The sequence below is a fragment of the Pempheris klunzingeri genome, chromosome 10, assembly GCF_042242105.1.
Source record: "Pempheris klunzingeri isolate RE-2024b chromosome 10, fPemKlu1.hap1, whole genome shotgun sequence".
NCBI classification, from domain to species: Eukaryota; Metazoa; Chordata; class Actinopteri; order Acropomatiformes; family Pempheridae; genus Pempheris; species Pempheris klunzingeri.
In genome coordinates, this window is record NC_092021.1 from 27,206,589 (window position 1) to 27,229,952 (window position 23,364).

At 47.6% G+C, this 23,364-nt stretch overlaps 1 protein-coding gene across 1 annotated transcript; it reads right to left on the reverse strand.

The window, feature by feature from the left end:
* Positions 1-856: 856 nt before the first annotated feature.
* Positions 857-22,436, reverse strand: LOC139208924 (thrombospondin-type laminin G domain and EAR repeat-containing protein-like). The gene is made up of 15 exons (XM_070838703.1): positions 22,355-22,436; positions 12,996-13,060; positions 12,737-12,898; positions 12,234-12,466; positions 12,061-12,151; positions 11,816-11,969; positions 6,927-7,058; positions 5,646-5,763; positions 5,446-5,560; positions 4,778-4,958; positions 4,241-4,299; positions 3,927-4,103; positions 2,372-2,550; positions 1,675-1,776; positions 857-1,011 (listed from the first exon to the last, which is right to left on the reverse strand). The coding sequence occupies exons 1-15, from the start codon at positions 22,434-22,436 to the stop codon at positions 858-860; spliced, it is 2,004 nt and encodes a 667-aa protein (XP_070694804.1). The 3' UTR covers position 857.
* Positions 22,437-23,364: the final 928 nt, after the last annotated feature.

A 23,364-nucleotide genomic window follows, 5' to 3' on the forward strand; every position in this document is an offset into this window, starting at 1 on the left:
CTTCTGTTTGCACATTTAAGGGTCAGATTCAGTCTGGTGATTAAAGTATATTTGTCAAGATTTTCCTCAGGTTACAGATGCTGAAGAGTTCATGTTTAGTCACAGTCACACAGACACACTGACTGATGGAGGCAGCAGCTCTAAAATCCCTGTTTTAGTGAATGTAGTCTGGTGTGTGTGCTGTTTGTGGTTAAACCAGAAGGATCTTCCAGTGATTCTTATTGAAATGTTTTGGGGGAGTTTTTATGTCATTAGAAGCAGAGTCTGATTAACAGTATTGGGTTTGGGTGGAGCTCATGTTGAATCCTTCAGAGTAACTTCCTCCTCCAGAGGACGTCATCATCATGTGACGTCCCTCCAGAATAAAGCTCCAGAAAACAGAGGCTGCAGAACCTCATAGAGAACCTGTCTGTTTTTAAGGTTCCTTCAGTCTCACTGATCCACTGAGAGACTGAACATCCAGGGGTTCATCCTCTGCAGACAGGAGCTGCTGTCTGCTGGTTCATCCTCTGCAGACAGGAGCTGCTGTCTGCTGGTTCATCCTCTGCAGACAGGAGCTGCTGTCTGCTGGTTCATCCTCTGCAGACAGGAGCTGCTGTCTGCTGGTTCATCCTCTGACTGAGCTGTGATAGTCGGACAGAAACAGTTTTTCCTTCTGGTTCTTTAAACTGAAATGAGCTTCACTGTTTCCTCTTTGATGGAACGTCCTCCAGGTGAACCTGACTGGGGGTTCTGACCCCCCAGACTTCTTTCTTCTCTGAGAAGGTTGTTCTGTCCACTGGGGGGCGCCGTCCTCAGCAGAGGAGCTTAACAGGACTACAAAGTGCTACATGGAGGAAGCGTGTGCAGGGTTGGGGTCAGTAGGTCCGGAGTCTGAACACCTTGCTGAGCCTGGAGGTGGCGCTGGAGTACACGAGGAAGGAGCCGTCCGCCGTGCTGAAGTGCTCCCAGTCTCTGCAGCCGAAGGTCGGCAGGCTGTGGACCGGGACAAAGCCCTCATAGCCCTGCCACCTGGACACAGACAGACGGTGAGCAACAGACAGCAGCAGACAGCAACAGACAGCAACAGACAGCAACAGACAGCAACAGACAGCAACAGGCTGCAACAGACAGCAGGAGAGAGCAACAGACAGCAGCAGACAGCAGGAGACAGCAACAGGCTGCAGGAGACAGCAACAGACAGCAGGAGACAGCAGGAGACAGCAGCAGACAGCAACAGACAGCAACAGACAGCAGCAGACAGCAGGAGAGAGCAACAGACAGCAGCAGACAGCAGGAGACAGCAGCAGACAGCAACAGACAGCAGCAGACAGCAACAGGCTGCAGGAGACAGCAACAGGCTGCAGGAGACAGCAACAGGCTGCAGGAGACAGCAACAGACAGCAGCAGACAGCAGCAGACAGCAACAGACAGCAGCAGACAGCAACAGGCTGCAGGAGACAGCAACAGGCAGCAGCAGACAGCAGCAGACAGCAGCAGACAGCAACAGACAGCAGCAGACAGCAGCAGACAGCAACAGACAGCAGCAGACAGCAACAGACAGCAACAGACAGCAGCAGATAGCAGCAGACAGCAACAGACAGCAACAGACAGCAGCAGATAGCAGCAGACAGCAACAGACAGCAACAGACAGCAGCAGACAGCAACAGACGCCCACAGACAGGAAGTGTGAACCTGTAGACGACGCTGTTCAGAGAGTATGAGCTGCCGTCATGTGAGTTGGCCACAACCAGGAAGTTTTCGTCCCCGATGGTGAAGAACTCCCAATCCACCGCACTGACACAACAACAATACGTCAGCCAATCAGGACGAGCTCATATTTATCATACAAACATGAAGAATTAACGTATCGTACGGGACATTAAGCAGGGGGGGGCAGTGGGACAGGTGTACGGGACATTAAGCGGGGGGGGGGCAGTGGGACAGGTGTACGGGACATTAAGCAGGGGGGGGGCAGTGGGACAGGTGTACGGGACATTAAGCAGGGGGGGGGCAGTGGGACAGGTGTACGGGACATTAAGCAGGGGGGGGGCAGTGGGACAGGTGTACGGGACATTGAGCGGGGGGGGGCAGTGGGACAGGTGTACGGGACATTGAGCAGGGGGGGGGCAGTGGGACAGGTGTACGGGACATTGAGCGGGGGGGGGGGCAGTGGGACAGGTATTCGGGACATTGAGCGGGGGGGGGGCAGTGGGACAGGTGTACGGGACATTGAGCAGGGGGGGGGCAGTGGGACAGGTGTACGGGACATTAAGCAGGGGGGGGGCAGTGGGACAGGTGTACGGGACATTGAGCAGGGGGGGGCAGTGGGACAGGTGTACGGGACATTAAGCAGGGGGGGGGGCAGTGGGACAGGTGTACGGGGGGTCACCTGTGCGTGAGGATGTCCTGGTAGCGGATGAAGGTCTGTGTGAGCGTGTTGAGCTCGTACACGGTGGAGTTGATGCTGTACAGACTCGGGCCTCGACCTGACACCTTCTGACTGTTGGCCACGGCGAGGAAGAACCTGCTGTCGATCTGAAACGTCTCCCAGTCCGTCGCCCCCACCGTCTGCAGAGAGAGGACGGACCAGGGAACTGTCGTCAGAGCTTTTATTAGCACCAGGGTCACTCCCCTGTTTCTACCCATGGTCCTCTGTGTCCACATCCTGGTGTCTGAGTGACTGGTAGGTAGTAAAAGTGTTGGAACTGGTCCAGTAGATCACCTCAGCCAGCAGACACCAAACGGGCTGCAACGTGGCTCTAACCTGACGCACAGACACTCTGACTGATGGAACCAGCAGCTCCTGTGTCCTGGGAGCTAAAATCCCTGTTTTTGTGAATGGAGTCTGGTGTGTGTTAATGGTAATTTCACTCTTTATCAAACGGTGTATCTCTGGCTGAGTTGATCTACTGGACCAGTTCCAACACTTTCACTACCTACCAGTCACTCAGACACCAGGATGAGGACACAGAGGACCAGGGGGGAGAGACAGGCTCAGAAACACTAAAGGTCACTCTGTATTGTGGCACTTTGACACTTTTCTCTCAGCTCTCTTGTGCTGGTCGATGCTTCCTGATAGCTTGTTTCAGACTTTACACATTAGTGTTCTTCCTGTCGTTGGTGTAGTGACTCCTGCAGCCTGTGGGAGGCGCCAGGAGTGTGTGTACCTGTGGACTGAGATCTCTTTGCAGAAGTGTTACCTGTGCAGGTGTAAACAGTGTGCTGGTGTTGGTCTAATGTGTCTCTGCTGGCTGTGAAGGAGAATTAAAGGTTTTCATGAAGCTTTAACACGTTTTTTGTGGTTTTAAAATCCAATAAAAGTCTTCAGGGGGATGATCCTCCCTGACGGACGAGTCCAAACAGCCTGCTGCTGGAAACCCCCTCACACACACACACACACACACACACACACTTGTACACACACCTGTACACACACCTGTACACACACCTCATTAATTACACTCCCCTGGTTTCCTGTGTTTTAATTGGAGGCCTTCGTTTCCTCTCTAATGAGAGAATCATGAACTAACGGAGCATTAATGTGAAAGTGATTTAGCGGAGCTGCCTCCAGGTGAGTCGGACCTTCACCTGCAGGTACATTAGAGGAGCAGCTCAGGTGTGTTCAGCCCTGAATACTGGTCGTATACCTGTTTTCATCATGGTTCACCAGTTTAATCTGTTTGTTGTGCTTATTTTACACACTGTCAGGTGTCCTCAGGTGTCCTCAGGTGTGTCATATGTATCATTAGGACCTGAGAACAAACGCACCAGTCACCTGCACAGGTAGACACCCACCTGACTTCAGACTGAAGAATCATAATTACAACAAAGAAACCTGATGAAAACAGAACTTCTAATCATGATGAAAAGTGAGACGGATCTCTGAAGCCAGAGTGACGGCACAGATTCAGATCCTGGACCCAGACCGGATCGACGCCACTGACCGGGATGTTCTGGAAGGTCTGGAAGCAGCCGTCCAGCCAGACGTAGACGGTGGAGCTGATGGTGGTGGTCTGACCGTCAAAGGTGTTGGCAACCGCCAGGAAGTGGTACGGTCCCACAGAGAAGAACTCCCAGTCATACGCTCCGGACGTGGACAGCGTCTGGTTCACCTCGAACAGCTGAGGGGACACGAAGCATGTGACAGGAAGCATGTGACAGGAAACATGTGACAGGAAACATGTGACAGGAAGTGTCCAGAGAAGACGGGACAGCACACAGCAGAGTGAGGACAGCAGGTTTACGGGGACACCGTTACCTTGGTGTTTGGGTTCCACCTGTAGATCACACTGTGGATGTTGTGGTTGGAGTCTCTGGCTGAGGACACACGGAGACATGTTTGAATCTCTTTAAAGGGCAACTCTGCTATTTTTAAACCTGTCTGTACATACTCTGGTGGTAGGTACTAAATGTGTTGGAACTGGTCCAGTAGATCACCAACGTTGACAGAGATAGACCACAAACAGCCGTTATATCAAAAACACCAGACTACATTCACTAAAACAGGGATTTTAGTTAGGCAGCAGCAGAGCAGCAGCTCTAAAACCCCTGTTTTAGTGAATGTAGTCTGGTGTGTGTGCTGTTTGTGGTTAAACCAAAAGGATCTTCCAGGTCTCTCTCTGTAGGGATCCTTTCCATGATGCTGTCACACACTTAGAATAACACTCTGAGCCTGTCAGTGGATCAAACAGTTTGAGTTTGGTGGAGACTTTCTGCTTTTAAAGGAAAACGTTGCAGTGGACTCGACCTGTGAGATGGAGGACTGTGTCCTGAGACATTTCTACTTCCTGTTTACCTCGTCTGTGATTGGCTACCACCAGGAAGCTGTGGTTGTGGATGTGGAAGGCCTCCCAGTCCAGAGCGGCGTGAGTCTCCAGCATTTGGTGACGCAGGAATCTGCGCCGCCGTTGGTTCCACCGGTAGATGACTGACAGCTCAGGCTCCGCCTCCCCGGAGTTCGCCACCACCAGGAAAGTCTGACGGAGGAAACAGTAACTCATCCACCTGTGTGTGTGTGTGTGTGTGTGTGTGTGTGTGCTGACTCCAGTCCAGTCAATTTGTTAGTAATAAAGGATCATTCCACTGTTTCTCCCCCTGGTCCTCTGTGTCCACATCCTGGTGTCTGAGTGACTGGTAGGTAGTAAAAGTGTTGGAACTGGTCCAGTAGATCACGTCTCTCTCTCTCTTTGCTGCTGCATCATCATTAGTTAGTTTGTGTTACTGTGACTTTGGTGTTTTACAGGATCAGTTCAGATCCAGATACACTGACTGATGGAGGCAGCAGAGCAGCAGTTCCTGTTCTCTGAGCTACAATCAGTGTTTTTGTGAATGTAGTCTGGTGTGTTTGAAGAGAGTGGGACCAGTTCCAACACTTTTAGTACCTACCAGTCATTCAGACACCTGGATGTGTACAGCTGAAGCTTCTCCTTTAAACTTTATGATTGATCATGAGGCTCCTCTCACCCCGCCGTCGACGGTGAAGTGTTTCCAGGCTCGAGCCTCCTGAGTGCTGATGTTCTGGTACAGTCGGAACGACCCGTCCCTCCATTTGTAGATCCCCGATCCGGGATGGGAGTCCCTGCGGGGCCAGACATCAGGGTTACCATGGAGACCACACACAGGAACACCTGAGCGACCATCAGGTCGTCGTGCGTCCGTCGTACCTGTTGGCCGCAGCCATGAACATTCCTTCGGACGGGATGGAGAAGACCTCCACGTCGAAGGTCTCCGAGCTGGTGTACAGGTCCTGGTAGTCCTCTACGTAGTCCAGACGCTCCGGGTCTGCAGAGGACAGGAGGACAGTCAGTGTGTTAGTGTGTAGTGGAGGTCTATAGTGTCTGAACCTGACCAATCACAGGAGGGTCCTGACTGAACCTGACCAATCAGAGGAGGGTCCTGTCTAAACCTGACCAATCAGAGGAGGGTCCTGACTGAACCTGACCAATCAGAGGAGGGTCCTGACCGAACCTGACCAATCAGAGGAGGGTCCTGACTGAACCTGACCAATCAGAGGAGGGTCCTGTCTAAACCTGACCAATCAGAGGAGGGTCCTGTCTAAACCTGACCAATCAGAGGAGGGTCCTGTCTAAACCTGACCAATCAGAGGAGGGCCCTGTCTAAACCTGACCAATCAGAGGAGGGTCCTGTCTGAACCTGACCAATCAGAGGAGGGTCCTGACTGAACCTGACCAATCAGAGGAGGGTCCTGTCTGAACCTGACCAATCACAGGAGGGTCCTGTCTGAACCTGACCAATCAGAGGAGGGTCCTGACTGAACCTGACCAATCAGAGGAGGGTCCTGTCTAAACCTGACCAATCAGAGGAGGGTCCTGTCTAAACCTGACCAATCAGAGGAGGGTCCTGTCTAAACCTGACCAATCAGAGGAGGGCCCTGTCTAAACCTGACCAATCAGAGGAGGGTCCTGTCTGAACCTGACCAATCAGAGGAGGGTCCTGACTGAACCTGACCAATCAGAGGAGGGTCCTGTCTGAACCTGACCAATCACAGGAGGGTCCTGTCTGAACCTGACCAATCAGAGGAGGGTCCTGACTGAACCTGACCAATCAGAGGAGGGTCCTGTCTAAACCTGACCAATCAGAGGAGGGTCCTGACTGAACCTGACCAATCAGAGGAGGGTCCTGACTGAACCTGACCAATCAGAGGAGGGTCCTGTCTGAACCTGACCAATCAGAGGAGGGTCCTGTCTGAACCTGACCAATCAGAGGAGGGTCCTGACTGAACCTGACCAATCAGAGGAGGGTCCTGTCTGAACCTGACCAATCAGAGGAGGGTCCTGACCGAACCTGACCAATCAGAGGAGGGTCCTGACCGAACCTGACCAATCAGAGGAGGGTCCTGTCTGAACCTGACCAATCAGAGGAGGGTCCTGTCTGAACCTGACCAATCAGAGGAGGGTCCAGACCCTCCCTGACTCTGCTCTCACTCTGCAGCAGCGTCCTCCAGCTGAGTCCGTCACAGATGAACAGGCCTCTCCTCTGGGCGTTGAACCACAGCTGACCCTCCTGCGGCCCCGAACACGACGGAGGAGCTCCCAGGGTCACTCTGGCCTCGGCCTCTGAAACACAGCAGTCCTGTTTTACTCCCACAGCGTCAGAGGAGCTACGGTGGGCGGTAGAGGACAAACCTCAGCAGGGTGAAGGGTTCTCAGCTCTAGACAAGAACTCAGAACCTTCACTGAGGTCAGAGTGCTGGTAGCAGGCAGCAGAGGCACCATGAGGTAGACCAAAGCTGTTTCAGTAAATGATCTGATATCTGATCACCATATTGATTTATTGATCTGACAGAAACCTGCTGCACCATGAAGAGTATGTTAGCCTTAATGAAGCCACTCCTCCAGTCATACTAATACTCACATTCCTCCAGACTCTGGACGAGGAGGTGGACCTGCAGCCATCTTTAACTCTAGTTTAACAGTCCAACCTAGACCTAAACCTAACTAGAACTCCTTTGGAAGCCTTGTTCTTAGCTTCTCTCTTCCAACCTGGAAAACACTGACACCAGTCTTAGTTGTCACAGTGTACCGCCCTCCTGGTCCAGACTCTGAATTCTTAACTGAGTTCTCACAGTTTCTATCAGATTTAGTCCTCAGTGTGGACAAAGTGATTCTAGTAGGTGACTCTAATATTCATTAGGACGATGATAATGATGGTCTGAGCTCTGCTTTTGTCTCACTACTGGACTCAGCTGGCTGTAAATGAACCAACTCACTGTTTTAACCCTGGACCTTGTTCTGGCTGATGGTGTAGAAGCTGAACAGTTAACAGTCTTTCCACATAACTCTGTTCTATCGGACCATCACCTGATAACTGCTGGTTTCTTCTTACTGGACTATGAACCATATGACAGGGAGGTCCTCACTAGATGCCTGTCTGAAAGTGGGATTCCTTCAGTACTTCAGCCAGTGCCATGTCTCCATACAACAGAAGACCCCCATGTGAATCTTAGCCCCCCCAAACTGATTACCTGGTCAATAGTGCTGCAGGCTCCCTGCGAATGACTCTAGATGAACCAAGTCGTCCCGTTTTTTGGTTTTGAGCCACAGAGTTATGTACTAACCAACGACCCCGAAAATACTATTTTACAAGTCAAAGTCCTTCATCTTAAAGTGACAACAGCGGTCTGATGAATGCAGTGAGGTAGAAAGGTCTCTGTGTGCAGGAGGATAAACCCTCACTGAGATGGAAAGTCCCCTCAGCGTGGGATCGATCCCACAGTGACAGAAACATCTCTGAGCGTCTGAAGCCGGCTGACAGCTAATGACGGGGAGCTAATGAAGGCTTTCGTCTCTGCCTCAACCACACGTCTTCATTAGGAGCAGACACAAAGACATCATTACACATCATCCGTCAACATCACCTGAAGGGAGAGGACGGCAGCTGATAAAAGACACGAGACACAACAACCTCTGATTTAACACAAAGACACACGACTGAACCTCAACAGGAGGGCAGAAAACAGCTGAACCAGCATGACATCACTGCCAGTATAAGGCAGTCCAGGAAGCACCTCCTGTTAGCTTGTTGGTTTTAGCCTCTAATTCTGTCAAACAGTCTCCATAAAAGTAAGCTGAATTAGCTGTTAGCAGCTCCTGTCTGCAGTGGACTCATGAACATACAGACGACCATCGCTGGATCACTGAGAGACTGAAGGAAACTTAAAAACAGGCAGATTCTCTATGAGGTTCTGCAGGGATAAGGACCAACATTTGACCTGGGAGCTGTTAGCTTTAGCCTCAGTCTGTCAGTCTGTTACTTCTGTTCAGAAATGAAACAGTCTGAGGGGTTAAAAAGTGACAAACAGCTCAAAGTGATGGGATGTTGACAGGGTTTTCTTTCAGACTTCATAAGAGTCCAGGTTAAAAGGTTGGGAGCCGCTGATTAAGGGTAAATGTAAATCAAAGTGAAGTTTGAAGTGAAGTGAAGTTTACATTGTTGTGTTTGCAGTGCACTCAGCCGTGGGCAGGTACGTAAATCAAACACACCGCAGACAGCTTACCTGATTCAGGTTATATGAACTCTGAGTCACAAAGAGTCAGATATCCTCCAGAGACAGACGCAGTTCAGTCTGCTGAACTTTATTAACTCTCTGAGCCTCAGGCTGCTCATAAACTACTCACACACTTTATCTCAACACACAGCCACAGGAAATCCTTAGATCATGTTTCACCTCCCTGCGTCCAGCACCAAACTCCTTTCCAAAAGTAGTCATTTTAAGCCAACCACAGAAAAGTGGGGAGGTAGTTTTAGGACATCTTTAATGCCAAACCGTGTTCTGGCTGCTGAAAACTGTTGTAATCAATATCTCCAATTACAGATTTTATTTGCTAATATTTGTTAGCTAGGGAGCTATAGCTTACAAGGTAAAACATAAGAAAGAAACAGAAGGAAAGAAAGAAAATATAAAATGCAAAATGGTTGTAAAAGGAAGAGACAGCGAGCTGTGCTAAGCTAAATATGGTTAGCTAAGAACAGCTAGCATAGTTGGTTTATTATATTGTTTGAAATAATAATAATGAACTAATGATGGATTACCATGACAGTGACTAGAGAACACGTAGCATACGCTGGCTGGCTAGACGGATATCTACGTACTGTTGTGGGTGAGTCTGGACTTGGACAAGGAGGTAAATCACTTTAATATATCCCATAGTTGCTGGACTCTTTATTAGATTTGTTCGCTTACACTTGTTAATTTCAGTGAACTTTGTAAAGCACTGTGAGACTCTGTTGTGATATTGGGCTATACAAATAAATTGAATTGGATTGAATTGAATAGTTGCTTGTTTGCTAGCAAGCTAAAGTGTCAGCTACACAATGTTAGCTCTCTTGCTAACACATTAACACATTTAAGTTGTCCACATTGTGGATGATAGTGTATCATCAGCAGTCCCATCAGTATCTTATAGCTTTATTTTAGGTTACTCATTCTATTCAACTTCCTCATTCTGTTTTAAAAACCAGCCAAACTCCCCTTCTGAATCTGGCAATTTAATGTCTTCGTTGCATATTGGCAAAGTGAAACCTTTAAAAAAAGTCTTGACAAATTTTTATAAGACAGTTTGGTGTTTTGGTAAATTCGGCTTGTGTTGTTGCCCCCAACCATATTCAGTTCACCATGTGAGGTTCGATGGAAGCACTAAGGATAATGGGCTTTGATGGACCTAAGCTAGTAGTTTCCCTCTGCTCCTAGTGTTTGTGCTAAGCTAGGCTAACCGCCTCCTGCATCTATGGACACAGAGACAAAGCTTATATCTAAACGTTCAGTAGAGTTGTGACTGAAAAGACTCCATGCAGGCGCTGGACACAATAACATGAACACACCTGTACAATGTTTTGGTTTTTAAAGCAGAAAGTGGGTACCTGTCCATACGTTGTCATGGAAACACACATCAAACAGTAGGGCAGACCCCAGCTGTCAATCAAACTGCAGGTTAAACAGACACATACACACACACAGTGGAACATGAAACCAACAGCTGTAATGGACTGTCAATCTCACACACACACACTCACACACACACACACACACACACACACACACACACACTCACACACACTCACACACACACTCACACACACACACACACACTCACACACACACACACACTCACACACACACACACACACACACACACACACTCACTCACACACACACACACACACACACACACACTCACACACACACACACACTCACACACACACACTCACACACACACACACACACACACACACACACACACTCACACACACACACACACACACACACACACACTCACTCACACACACACACACTCACACACACACACTCACACACACACACACACACTCACACACACACACTCACACACACACACACACACACACACTCACACACACACACACACACACACACACACACACACACACACACACACTCACACACACACACACACTCACACACACACACACACACACACACTCACACACACACACACACACACTCACACACACACACACACACACACACACACACACTCACACACACACACACACACACACACACACTCACTCACACACACACACACTCACACACACACACACACACACACACACACACACACACACACACACACTCACACACACACACTCACACACACACACACACACACACACACACACACACTCACACACACACACACACACACACACACACACACACACACACACACACTCACACACACACACACACTCACACACACACACACACACACACACACACACACACTCACACACACACACACACACACACACACACTCACTCACACACACACACACTCACACACACACACTCACACACACACACACACACACTCACACACACACACTCACACACACACACACACACACACACTCACACACACACACACACACACACACACACACACACACACACACACACTCACACACACACACACACACACACACACACACACACACACACACACACACACACACACACACACACTCACACACACACACACACACACACACTGAAGGAACCTTAAAAACAGACAGGTTCTCTATGAGGTTCTGCAGCCTCTGTTTTCTGGAGCTTTATTCTGGAAGGATGTCACATGATGATGACGTCCTGTGTTAGCATGATAAGATGACATGGCACCTCTTAGCATGTGTGTGAGCTCACCTGTCACTCACTCAGAACCCTGACTCTTCCAACACTGTTCAGCCATGTTTCCCCTCCCCTGCTGGCTCATGTGGATATTTAGGCCCCTGTTGGGGTTTACTGGCATTTCTTAAAGCCCATTCGCTCCTCACCGTACGGGTAAACTGGTCCTTGGTGGTCTGGCTGGAGGGGGGGGGACTTTAGGACCTGTGGGACGGACAGCTCGGCCAGGCTGGGGTCAGAGTTCGGGCACAGTCTGGGCGTGGCATCTGAACCAGGAAGTAGAACCAGCTGGCGAAGTAAACCCTGTGTGAACAGGAGGTCAAACATTCTTATCTGAAGGCACCAGGAGCCCCAGAGGGTCTATCTGAGGTCCTGATCTGGATCACAGACTCACAGAGAAGCGTCCCCTCATCCTCCTCCTGCTGCAGATGAAGAACCTGGACCCTTTGGTGCTCAGAGTGCCGGGGAAGGACTGGACCTGTTTACTGGGAGACAGGAAACCAGTTAATGCACCAGACTGACATAAGCCGGTCTGAGCCGGTCTGAGCCGGTCTGGAGGTGACTCACAGCTCCAGGGGCAGTCCACAGTCGACGGTCAGCGTGGCGTACAGTCCGGTGATGGCCAGCACCACGGTGTGCCAGCGGTTATCGTCCAGTCCGACGTCCTTAAAGGTTGTTCGGCTCCGCTCACCAAACCCAGGGGGCGTGACCAGGAAGTGGAGGCGGTTCTCTGACACACGTAACCCGAGCAACAGCGAATCAGATCCTTCCTCCACCACAGAGAAGATGTACTCATTCCTCTGGATACAGAGACAGGAAGATCAGGTTAGACCGGACCAGATCAGACTGGACCAGACCAGACCGGACTGGATCAGACTGGACAAGACCGGACTGGACCAGATGAGACTGGACCAGACCGGACCAAACCAGACCAGATCAGACTGGACAAGACCGGACCGGACTGGATCAGACTGGACTGGACCAGATCAGACTGGACCAGGCCGGATCAAACCAGACCAGATCAGACTGGACTAGACCGGCCCAGACTGTATACAGGTCTACTGGTTCACCTTCTGTCTCAGTCTCGGTATCTTGATGGTGGCGACCAATGAGAACTCAGCGGGGAAGTAGTCACAGTTGTTGAAGATTTGGGAGGCGGGGAAACTCAGCGCTGTCGCCATGGTGCCGGCCAATCGGAGACCTCTGGACCCTCTGGACTGCACCATCTGCACCTGATTGGTCATTTGATTGATTATTGGTTTATTCTCCACCATCACGTCAATGTTCATCCCTTGTTCTTTCCTCTCTCCACCCCTCTAGGTGTCCTACCTGTGTGGGCGGGGCTTGTTCTGGGCGTGGCAGCGCTCTGGTCAGCAGGTCGAGGGGCAGCAGGTCTGCGGAGGAAACACAACAATGTTTTTAAACACACAACAGCTGCACACTGGAACTCATGCAGCAATATTTTATATTCTTGAGTCAGATTAAGATTAAGTCAGATCATCACTCTGTGAATCACTCTGTGAAGCACTCTGAAGCACTCTGTGAAGCACTCTGTGAATCACTCTGTGAAACACTCTGAATCACTCTGTGAAACACTCTGAATCACTCTGTGAAACACTCTGAATCACTTTCTGAAACACTCTGAAATACTCTGAATCACTCTGTGAAACACTCTGTGAAACACTCTGTGAAACACTCTGTGAATCACTCTGTGAAACACTCTGAATCACTCTGTGAAACACTCTGAATCACTCTGTGAAACACTCTGAATCACTCTGTGAAGCACTCTGTGAAACACTCTGAATCACTCTGTGAATCACTCTGTGAAGCACTCTGTGAAACACTAAATTACTCTGTGAAACACTCTGAAGCACTCTGTGAATCACTCTGTGAAACACTCTGAATCACTCTGTGAAACACTCTGAAGCACTCTGTGAATCACTCTGTGAAGCACTCTGTGAAACACTCTGAATCACTCTGTGAAACACTCTGAAACACTCTGAAGCACTCTGTGAAACACTCTGAAGCACTCTGTGAATCACTCTGTGAAGCACTCTGTGAAACACTCTGAATCACTCTGTGAAACACTCTGAAACACTCTGAAACACTCTGTGAAACACTCTGAATCACTCTGTGAAACACTCTGAAACACTCTGAAACACTCTGAAGCACTCTGTGAAGCACTCTGTGAAACACTCTGAATCACTCTGTGAAACACTCTGAAACACTCTGAAGCACTCTGTGAAGCACTCTGTGAAACACTCTGAATCACTCTGTGAAACACTCTGAAGCACTCTGTGAAGCACTCTGAATCACTGTGAATCACTCTGTGAAGCACTCTGAATCACTCTGTGAAACACTCTGTGAAGCACTCTGAATCACTGTGAAGCACTCTGTGAAGCACTCTGTGAAGCACTCTGAATCACTGTGAATCACTCTGTGAAGCACTCTGAATCACTCTGTGAAACACTCTGTGAAGCACTCTGAATCACTGTGAAGCACTCTGTGAAGCACTCTGAATCACTCTGTGAATCACTCTGTGAATCACTCTGTGAAACACTCTGAATCACTCTGTGAAACACTCTGAAGCACTCTGTGAAGCACTCTGTGAAGCACTCTGTGAAGCACTCTGAATCACTCTGTGAATCACTCTGTGAAACACTCTGAATCACTCTGTGAAGCACTCTGTGAAACACTCTGTGAAACACTCTGAATCACTCTGTGAAACACTCTGAAGCACTCTGTGAAGCACTCTGTGAATCACTCTGTGAAACACTCTGTGAAGCACTCTGAATCACTCTGAATCACTCTGTGAAACACTCTGAAACACTCTGAATCACTCTGTGAAACACTCTGAATCACTCTGTGAAACACTCTGAAACACTCTGAAACACTCTGAAGCACTCTGTGAAGCACTCTGTGAAACACTCTGAATCACTCTGTGAAACACTCTGAAACACTCTGAAGCACTCTGTGAAGCACTCTGTGAAACACTCTGAATCACTCTGTGAAACACTCTGAAGCACTCTGTGAAGCACTCTGAATCACTGTGAATCACTCTGTGAAGCACTCTGAATCACTCTGTGAAACACTCTGTGAAGCACTCTGAATCACTGTGAAGCACTCTGTGAAGCACTCTGAATCACTCTGTGAATCACTCTGTGAATCACTCTGTGAAACACTCTGAATCACTCTGTGAAACACTCTGAAGCACTCTGTGAAGCACTCTGTGAAGCACTCTGAATCACTCTGTGAATCACTCTGTGAAACACTCTGAATCACTCTGTGAAGCACTCTGTGAAACACTCTGTGAAACACTCTGAATCACTCTGTGAAACACTCTGAAGCACTCTGTGAAGCACTCTGTGAATCACTCTGTGAAACACTCTGTGAAGCACTCTGAATCACTCTGAATCACTCTGTGAATCACTCTGTGAAACACTCTGTGAAGCACTCTGAATCACTGTGAATCACTCTGTGAAACACTCTGAAGCACTCTGTGAAGCACTCTGTGAAGCACTCTGTGAAGCACTCTGAATCACTCTGTGAAACACTCTGAATCACTCTGTGAAACACTCTGAAGCACTCTGTGAATCACTCTGTGAAACACTCTGTGAAACACTAAATCACTATGTGAAACACTCTGAAGCACTCTGTGAATCACTCTGTGAAACACTCTGTGAAACACTCTGAATCACTCTGTGAAACACTCTGAAGCACTCTGTGAAGCACTCTGTGAAACACTCTGAATCACTCTGTGAAACACTCTGAAACACTCTGAAGCACTCTGTGAAGCACTCTGTGAAACACTCTGAATCACTCTGTGAAACACTCTGAAGCACTCTGTGAAGCACTCTGAATCACTCTGAATCACTCTGTGAATCACTCTGTGAAACACTCTGTGAAGCACTCTGAATCACTCTGTGAAACACTCTGAAGCACTCTGAATCACTCTGAATCACTCTGTGAAGCACTCTGAATCACTCTGTGAATCACTCTGTGAAGCACTCTGTGAAGCACTCTGAATCACTCTGTGAATCACTCCGTGAATCACTCTGTGAAACACTCTGAATCACTCTGTGAAACACTCTGAAGCACTCTGTGAAGCACTCTGTGAAGCACTCTGTGAAGCACTCTGAATCACTCTGTGAATCACTCTGTGAAGCACTCTGAATCACTCTGTGAATCACTCTGTGAAGCACTCTGAATCACTCTGTGAATCACTCTGTGAAGCACTCTGTGAAGCACTCTGAATCACTCTGTGAATCACTCCGTGAATCACTCTGTGAAACACTCTGAATCACTCTGTGAAACACTCTGAAGCACTCTGTGAAGCACTCTGTGAAACACTCTGAATCACTCTGTGAAGCACTCTGAATCACTGTGAATCACTCTGTGAATCACTCTGAATCACTCTGTGAAGCACTCTGTGAAACACTCTGAATCACTCTGTGAAGCACTCTGAATCACTCTGTGAAGCACTCTGTGAAGCACTCTGTGAAGCACTCTGTGAAACACTCTGAATCACTTTCTGAAACACTCTGAAACACTCTGAATCACTCTGTGAAACACTCTGAATCACTCTGTGAATCACTCTGTGAATCACTCTGTGAAACTCTGTGAATCACTCTGTGAATCACTCTGTGAATCACTCTGTGAAACACTCTGAATCACTCTGTGAAGCACTCTGAATCACTCTGTGAATCACTCTGTGAATCACTCTGAATCACTCTGTGAAGCACTCTGAATCACTCTGTGAATCACTCTGTGAAACACTCTGAAGCACTCTGTGAAACACTGTGAATCACTCTGTGAAACACTCTGAATCACTCTGTGAAACACTCTGAAACACTCTGAATCACTCTGTGAAACACTCTGAATCACTCTGAATCACTCTGTGAATCACTCTGTGAAACACTGAATCACTCTGTGAATCACTCTGTGAAACACTCTGAAACACTCTGAATCACTCTGTGAAACACTGAATCACTCTGTGAAGCACTCTGTGAAACACTCTGAATCACTCTGTGAAACACTCTGAATCACTCTGTGAAACACTCTGAAACACTCTGAATCACTCTGTGAAACACTCTGAAACACTCTGAATCACTCTGTGAATCACTCTGTGAAACACTCTGAATCACTCTGTGAAACACTGAATCACTCTGTGAAGCACTCTGTGAAGCACTCTGAATCACTCTGTGAAACACTGAATCACTCTGTGAAGCACTCTGTGAAACACTCTGAATCACTCTGTGAAACACTGAATCACTCTGTGAAACACTGAATCACTCTGTGAAGCACTCTGTGAAACACTCTGAATCACTCTGTGAAGCACTCTGAATCACTCTGTGAATCACTCTGTGAATCACTCTGTGAAGCACTCTGTGAAGCACTCTGAATCACTCTGTGAATCACTCTGTGAAGCACTCTGAATCACTCTGTGAATCACTCTGTGAATCACTCTGTGAAGCACTCTGAATCACTCTGTGAATCACTCTGTGAATCACTCTGTGAAGCACTCTGAATCACTCTGTGAATCACTCTGTGAAGCACTCTGTGAAACACTCTGAATCATTCTGTGAAGCACTCTGAATCACTCTGTGAAGCACTCTGTGAAGCACTCTGTGAAGCACTCTGAATCACTCTGTGAATCACTCTGTGAAGCACTCTGAATCACTCTGTGAATCACTCTGTGAATCACTCTGTGAATCACTCTGTGAATCACTCTGTGAAGCACTCTGAATCACTCTGTGAATCACTCTGTGAAGCACTCTGAATCACTCTGTGAATCACTCTGTGAATCACTCTGTGAAGCACTCTGAATCACTCTGTGAATCACTCTGTGAAGCACTCTGAATCACTCTGTGAATCACTCTGTGAAGCACTCTGTGAAGCACTCTGAATCACTCTGTGAATCACTCTGTGAAGCACTCTGAATCACTCTGTGAATCACTCTGTGAAGCACTCTGTGAAGCACTCTGAATCACTCTGTGAATCACTCTGTGAATCACTCTGTGAAGCACTCTGAATCACTCTGTGAATCACTCTGTGAATCACTCTGTGAAGCACTCTGAATCACTCTGTGAATCACTCTGTGAAGCACTCTGTGAAGCACTCTGAATCACTCTGTGAATCACTCTGTGAAGCACTCTGAAGCACTCTGAATCACTCTGTGATGGGTAAATATATGAAATAATTAACAGAGTAATGTACGAAGTAACAAATTAAATAATTTAGTAACAAGATAAAGAGAGAAAAGTGTGAAGTGAGCTTTAGGTTTAGAGTAAACACAGTGAAATATGAAGCAACAAGAATTAGTTTGTAAGATTAGTTCCTGCATGAGTGTCAGTGTTAGTTAGCTACAGACAGACGGACTGACAGACAGACAGACAGACAGACTGACAGACGGACAAAGATAAACAAGGCGGATTAAATGTTGATGGATCATCTGACTGAGTGAAGCTGTGATCTATCAGATCTCTACCAGGACATTTTCCTCCCACTGATTGATCAGTGTGCTCAGCTGATGTTAATCTGGCGCTCAGGTTATTTTTATCAGGACATCTCAGCTGTGGGTCTAAAATTAAAAGCGCAGCTGACTTACAGATATCAGCTTCCTGTGTTGGCACTGTCATACCGACAGTTTCATTTCTTAACAGGCGTTTGAGTTCACGAGGACGTCGACAGGCGGCTGGAGGAACCAGTCAGTGGCTGCAGACAGCTTCACCCTGCGTACTCATTTAGAAAGAGATAGAGGAAGTCCTCTGAAGTCACAGAGTACCCAGTGATGTCATGATGTACGAAGTGATGTCATGATGTACGAAGTGACGTTATGATGTACGAAGTGACATCATGATGTACGAAGTGATGTCATGATGTACGAAGTGACGTTATGATGTACGAAGTGACGTCATGATGTACGAAGTGACGCCATGATGTACGAAGTGACGTATGAAGTGACGTCATGATGTACGAAGTGACGTATGAAGTGACGTCATGATGTACGAAGTGACGTATGAAGTGACGTCATGATGTACGAAGTGACGTATGAAGTGACGCCATGATGTACGAAGTGACGTCATGATGTACAAAGTGACGTACGAAGTGACGTCATGATGTACGAAGTGACGTCATGATGTACGACATGATGTACAAAGTGACGACATGATGTACGAAGTGATGTCATGATGTACAAAGTGACAACATGATGTACGAAGTGACGTCATGATGTACGAAGTGACGTACGAAGTGACGTCATGCTGTATGAAGTGACGTACGAAGTGACGTACGAAGTGATGTCATGATGTACGAAGTGATGTCATGATGTACGAAGTGATGTCATGATGTACAAAGTGACAACATGATGTACGAAGTGACGTCATGATGTACGAAGTGACGTACTAAGTGACGTCATGCTGTATGAAGTGACGTACGAAGTGATGTCATGATGTACGAAGTGACGTCATGATGTACAAAGTGACGACATGATGTACGAAGTGATGTCATGATGTACAAAGTGACGTCATGATGTACAAAGTGACGACATGATGTACGAAGTGATGTCATGATGTACGAAGTGACGTTATGATGTACGAAGTGACGTCATGATGTACGAAGTGACGCCATGATGTACGAAGTGACGTATGAAGTGACGCCATGATGTACGAAGTGACGTATGAAGTGACGTCATGATGTACGAAGTGACGTATGAAGTGACGCCATGATGTACGAAGTGACGTCATGATGTACAAAGTGACGTACGAAGTGACGTCATGATGTACGAAGTGACGTCATGATGTACGACATGATGTACAAAGTGACGACATGATGTACGAAGTGATGTCATGATGTACAAAGTGACAACATGATGTACGAAGTGACGTCATGATGTACGAAGTGATGTCATGATGTACAAAGTGACGTTATGATGTACAAAGTGACGACATGATGTACGAAGTGACGTCATGATGTACGAAGTGACGTACTAAGTGACATCATGCTGTATGAAGTGACGTACAAAGTGATGTCATGATGTACGAAGTGACGTCATGATGTACGAATTGACATCATGATGTACGACGTGACGTATGAAGTGACGCCATGATGTACGAAGTGACGTTATGATGTACAAAGTGACGTCATGATGTACGAAGTGATGTCATGATGTACGAAGTGACGTTATGATGTACAAAGTGACGACATGATGTACAAAGTGACGACATGATGTACAAAGTGACGTCATGATGTACGAAGTGACGTACTAAGTGACATCATGCTGTATGAAGTGACGTACAAAGTGATGTCATGATATACGAAGTGACGTCATGATGTACGAATTGACATCATGATGTACGACGTGACGTATGAAGTGACGCCATGATGTACGAAGTGATGTCATGATGTACAAAGTGACAACATGATGTACGAAGTGACGTCATGATGTACGAAGTGACGTACTAAGTGACATCATGCTGTATGAAGTGACGTACGAAGTGATGTCATGATGTACGAAGTGACGTCATGATGTACGAATTGACATCATGATGTACGACGTGACGTATGAAGTGACGCCATGATGTACGAAGTGACGTCATGATGTACAAAGTGACGTACAAAGTGACGTCATGATGTACGAAGTGAAGACATGATGTACGAAGTGATGTCATGATGTACAAAGTGACGACATGATGTACGAAGTGATGTCATGATGTACAAAGTGACAACATGATGTACAAAGTGACGACACGATGTAAGAAGTGACATCATGATGTACGAAGTGACGTATGAAGTGATGTCATGATGTACGAAGTGACGTCATGATGTACGAAGTGACGACACGATGTAAGAAGTGACATCATGATGTACGAAGTGACGTCACGATGTAAGAAGTGACATCATGATGTACGAAGTGACGTCATGCTGTATGAAGTGACGTACGAAGTGACGTCATGATGTACGAAGTGACGTCATGCTGTATGAAGTGACGTACGAAGTGACATCATGATGTACGAAGTGACGTCATGATGTACGAAGTGACGACATGATGTACGAAGTGACGTCATGATGTACGAAGTGACGTATGAAGTGACGCCATAATGTACGAAGTGACGTCATGATGTACAAAGTGACGTACGAAGTGATGCCATGATGTACGACATGTCGGTCTACTGACGGCAGCAGCTTCAGTGTGTCGGTCTACTGACGGCAGCAGCTTCAGTGTGTCGGTCTACTGACGGCAGCAGCTTCAGTGTGTCGGTCTACTGACGGCAGCAGCTTCAGTGTGTCGGTCTACTGACGGCAGCAGCTTCAGTGTGTCGGTCTACTGACGGCAGCAGCTCCCTGTTTTAGCTGGAATTCCCCTTTAAGCTCCTCAGAGGCTCCTCTGTGTGTTTGGTTACTGCAGTGGATCAATGGAGGATGAATGGAGGATGAATGGAGGATGAATGGAGGATGAATGGAGGGAGGGGACGACATGCACAGAAACACGTCTCACATTTCAAAGACACAAAAAGGAGGAAGCACAAAGCGACAGAAACATGCAGCACATGAAACACGGCGGCTCCACACGTATGTTCGTATGTGCTGCTTTAACAGATCACAGAGCTCAGAGACTGAACGACTGATGGAGGAGGAGGCAGGAGGTCCAGTCTGTCCCACTGGGCCTCAGATACACAGGGAGGAGGTCAAGACACACTAAAGATGAAATACGAATGATTTAAGCAGTGTCACACATGTCTACATAGTTAAACACTGCATTATATAAGTATTATACAAGGTCCCTTGTTCTTTTCTAACCCTTTACTTCCCCTCATTCTTGCTCCCATTGTGTTGTTGACAGAACACAGAAGAAGGTTAACAAAGCTTCAGGACAGACTGCTGTAAAAACCTTTCTCTGTTTGTGCAGCTGCAGAACGGGCTGGAGGCTAACAGGTTCCCTCTGCTCCCAGTGTTTGTGCTAAGCTAGGCTAAAGGTGCCCTGGACCGTCCTGTGCCCTGTCCTCAAAGAGCTCCTGGTTTACAGGTGGTCTGTCTTTAACGCTAATAATTGGCAATAATGACCTAATTAGTTATCCTCTACCTCCTGCTAGCTCAGAGTTAGCTTTTAGCTTCAGTTAGCTCAGAGTTAGCCTTTAGCTTCAGTTAGCTCAGAGTTAGCTTTTAGCTTCAGTTAGCTCAGAGTTAGCCTTTAGCTTCAGTTAGCTCAGAGTTAGCCTCTAGAAGTTCTCTTTAGCTTCTAGCTCTTGTTGCATGTATCCAGACAACTAAATCCTTCAGACTACAGGATAAACATGTGACCAGCTCGTTAGCTAACAAGACCCAACATGTAAATCAGACTGAGTTATTTCAAGTTGCATGTTTTTGCTAGGCTAAACAACACGCACCAAGTGTTTCTCACTCAGCCAGCAGAACCTCACCTACAAATCTGTCAGTCTAGAGTCTTTCTTGTGTTTCTGTTCGGTGTGGAGAACAAGACGTGACTTATTTCTATAAAACAGTTGGGTGTTTTGGTAAATCCAGCTCGTTTGGTTTTGTCCAATCATGTTTTTAATAGAATCTGAACTTTAACATGGAGATCACCACCCTGTAGAGTTTGGGTTGTGTTGAAGCTAGGCTAACAGTTTCCCTCTGCTTCCAGTCTTTGTGCTAAGCTAGGCTAACGCACCATGGATGCTGCGTGCTCGTACCTGTGCACGGTCTCCAGCTCTGGCTTTGGACTGTGGCGGCGAGCAGCACCCAGGCGAGCAGCAGGGAGCGACACGCCCACATCACGCCTGCGTACCGTCAGTGACGTGGGTTTGATTCCATCGTCCAGCAGAGAGACGACCTGCAGCAGGATACGTCTGTGTTCAGAAAAATACATTTATAAGAAAGTTTTAGAATATACACAGAAAAGAACTCATCTATATGTAATCAGTCAATCTATACTTTGATTTGATTTATTCCTCTTTTTAATTCCACCTTTATTTCTTTATTCTCCTGAGCCTCCGTACCGATCAGGGTTTTGACGCTGCAGACATGGCAGCAGAAGTAGCTGGTTCATTAAAAGGTGAAGGTCTGGCCTTATTTTCTCTACAAGATATTTGTGACCCGACGTCTCGGCACAGCAAACATTTGTATTTGATTTTGTTCTGATGTTTTTAGTCTGGAAAGTCAAACCTGGGTCAGAGGTCAGAGGTCAGAGGTCATCCAGCCCGCTCAGGAACCGTCTGTCTGTCTGACCAAACGTTCGTCTGAAGGTTTCACCGTCGTCTTCTTCTTCAGCGCCGATCCTTCTTCTTCTCTCTCCTGTCTTTCTCCTTTTCTTCCTCTCTGGTCTTTAAAACCGTCCTGCTTTTCTTTCCTCTAAACCTTCTCCAGATAAAACCAGGTGGGGTTCTCGTCCTCTTCTTCTCCTCTTTGAAAAAGCCCGTCCATCTTCCCTCGGGGCCGAGGAGGACGCAGACGGCTGCTTGTTTCCTTCAGCTCTCAGCGTCTGACTGATGTTCAGGCTCAGGTGAGACTCACTGAGGAGAGAGAGGGAGTTTACCTGCAGGTGAGTCAGCCTCGCTCGCCCCACATTTCCATATAAAAGACTGGGAGGAGCAGAGAGAGAGAGGGGGAGGGGGGGAGTGTTTGTGTGTGTGTGTGTGTGTGGGGGGGGGGTGAGGAGGGGAGGGGAGGGAGGTGAGGAGGGGGGGGGCTACCTCCCCTTTAA

Excerpts from the sequence above, each read along its gene's own strand:
- LOC139208924 (XM_070838703.1), bottom strand. The coding sequence starts at position 22,436 with ATGTGGGCGTGTCGCTCCCTGCTGCTCGCCTGGGTGCTGCTCGCCGCC. Across the intron at positions 12,899-12,995 it reads AACAAGCCCCGCCCACACAG|GTGCAGATGGTGCAGTCCAG; the intron begins GTAGGACACCTA and ends ATGACCAATCAG. Across the intron at positions 11,970-12,060 it reads GGATGAGGGGACGCTTCTCT|GGTTTACTTCGCCAGCTGGT; the intron begins GTGAGTCTGTGA and ends CTGTTCACACAG.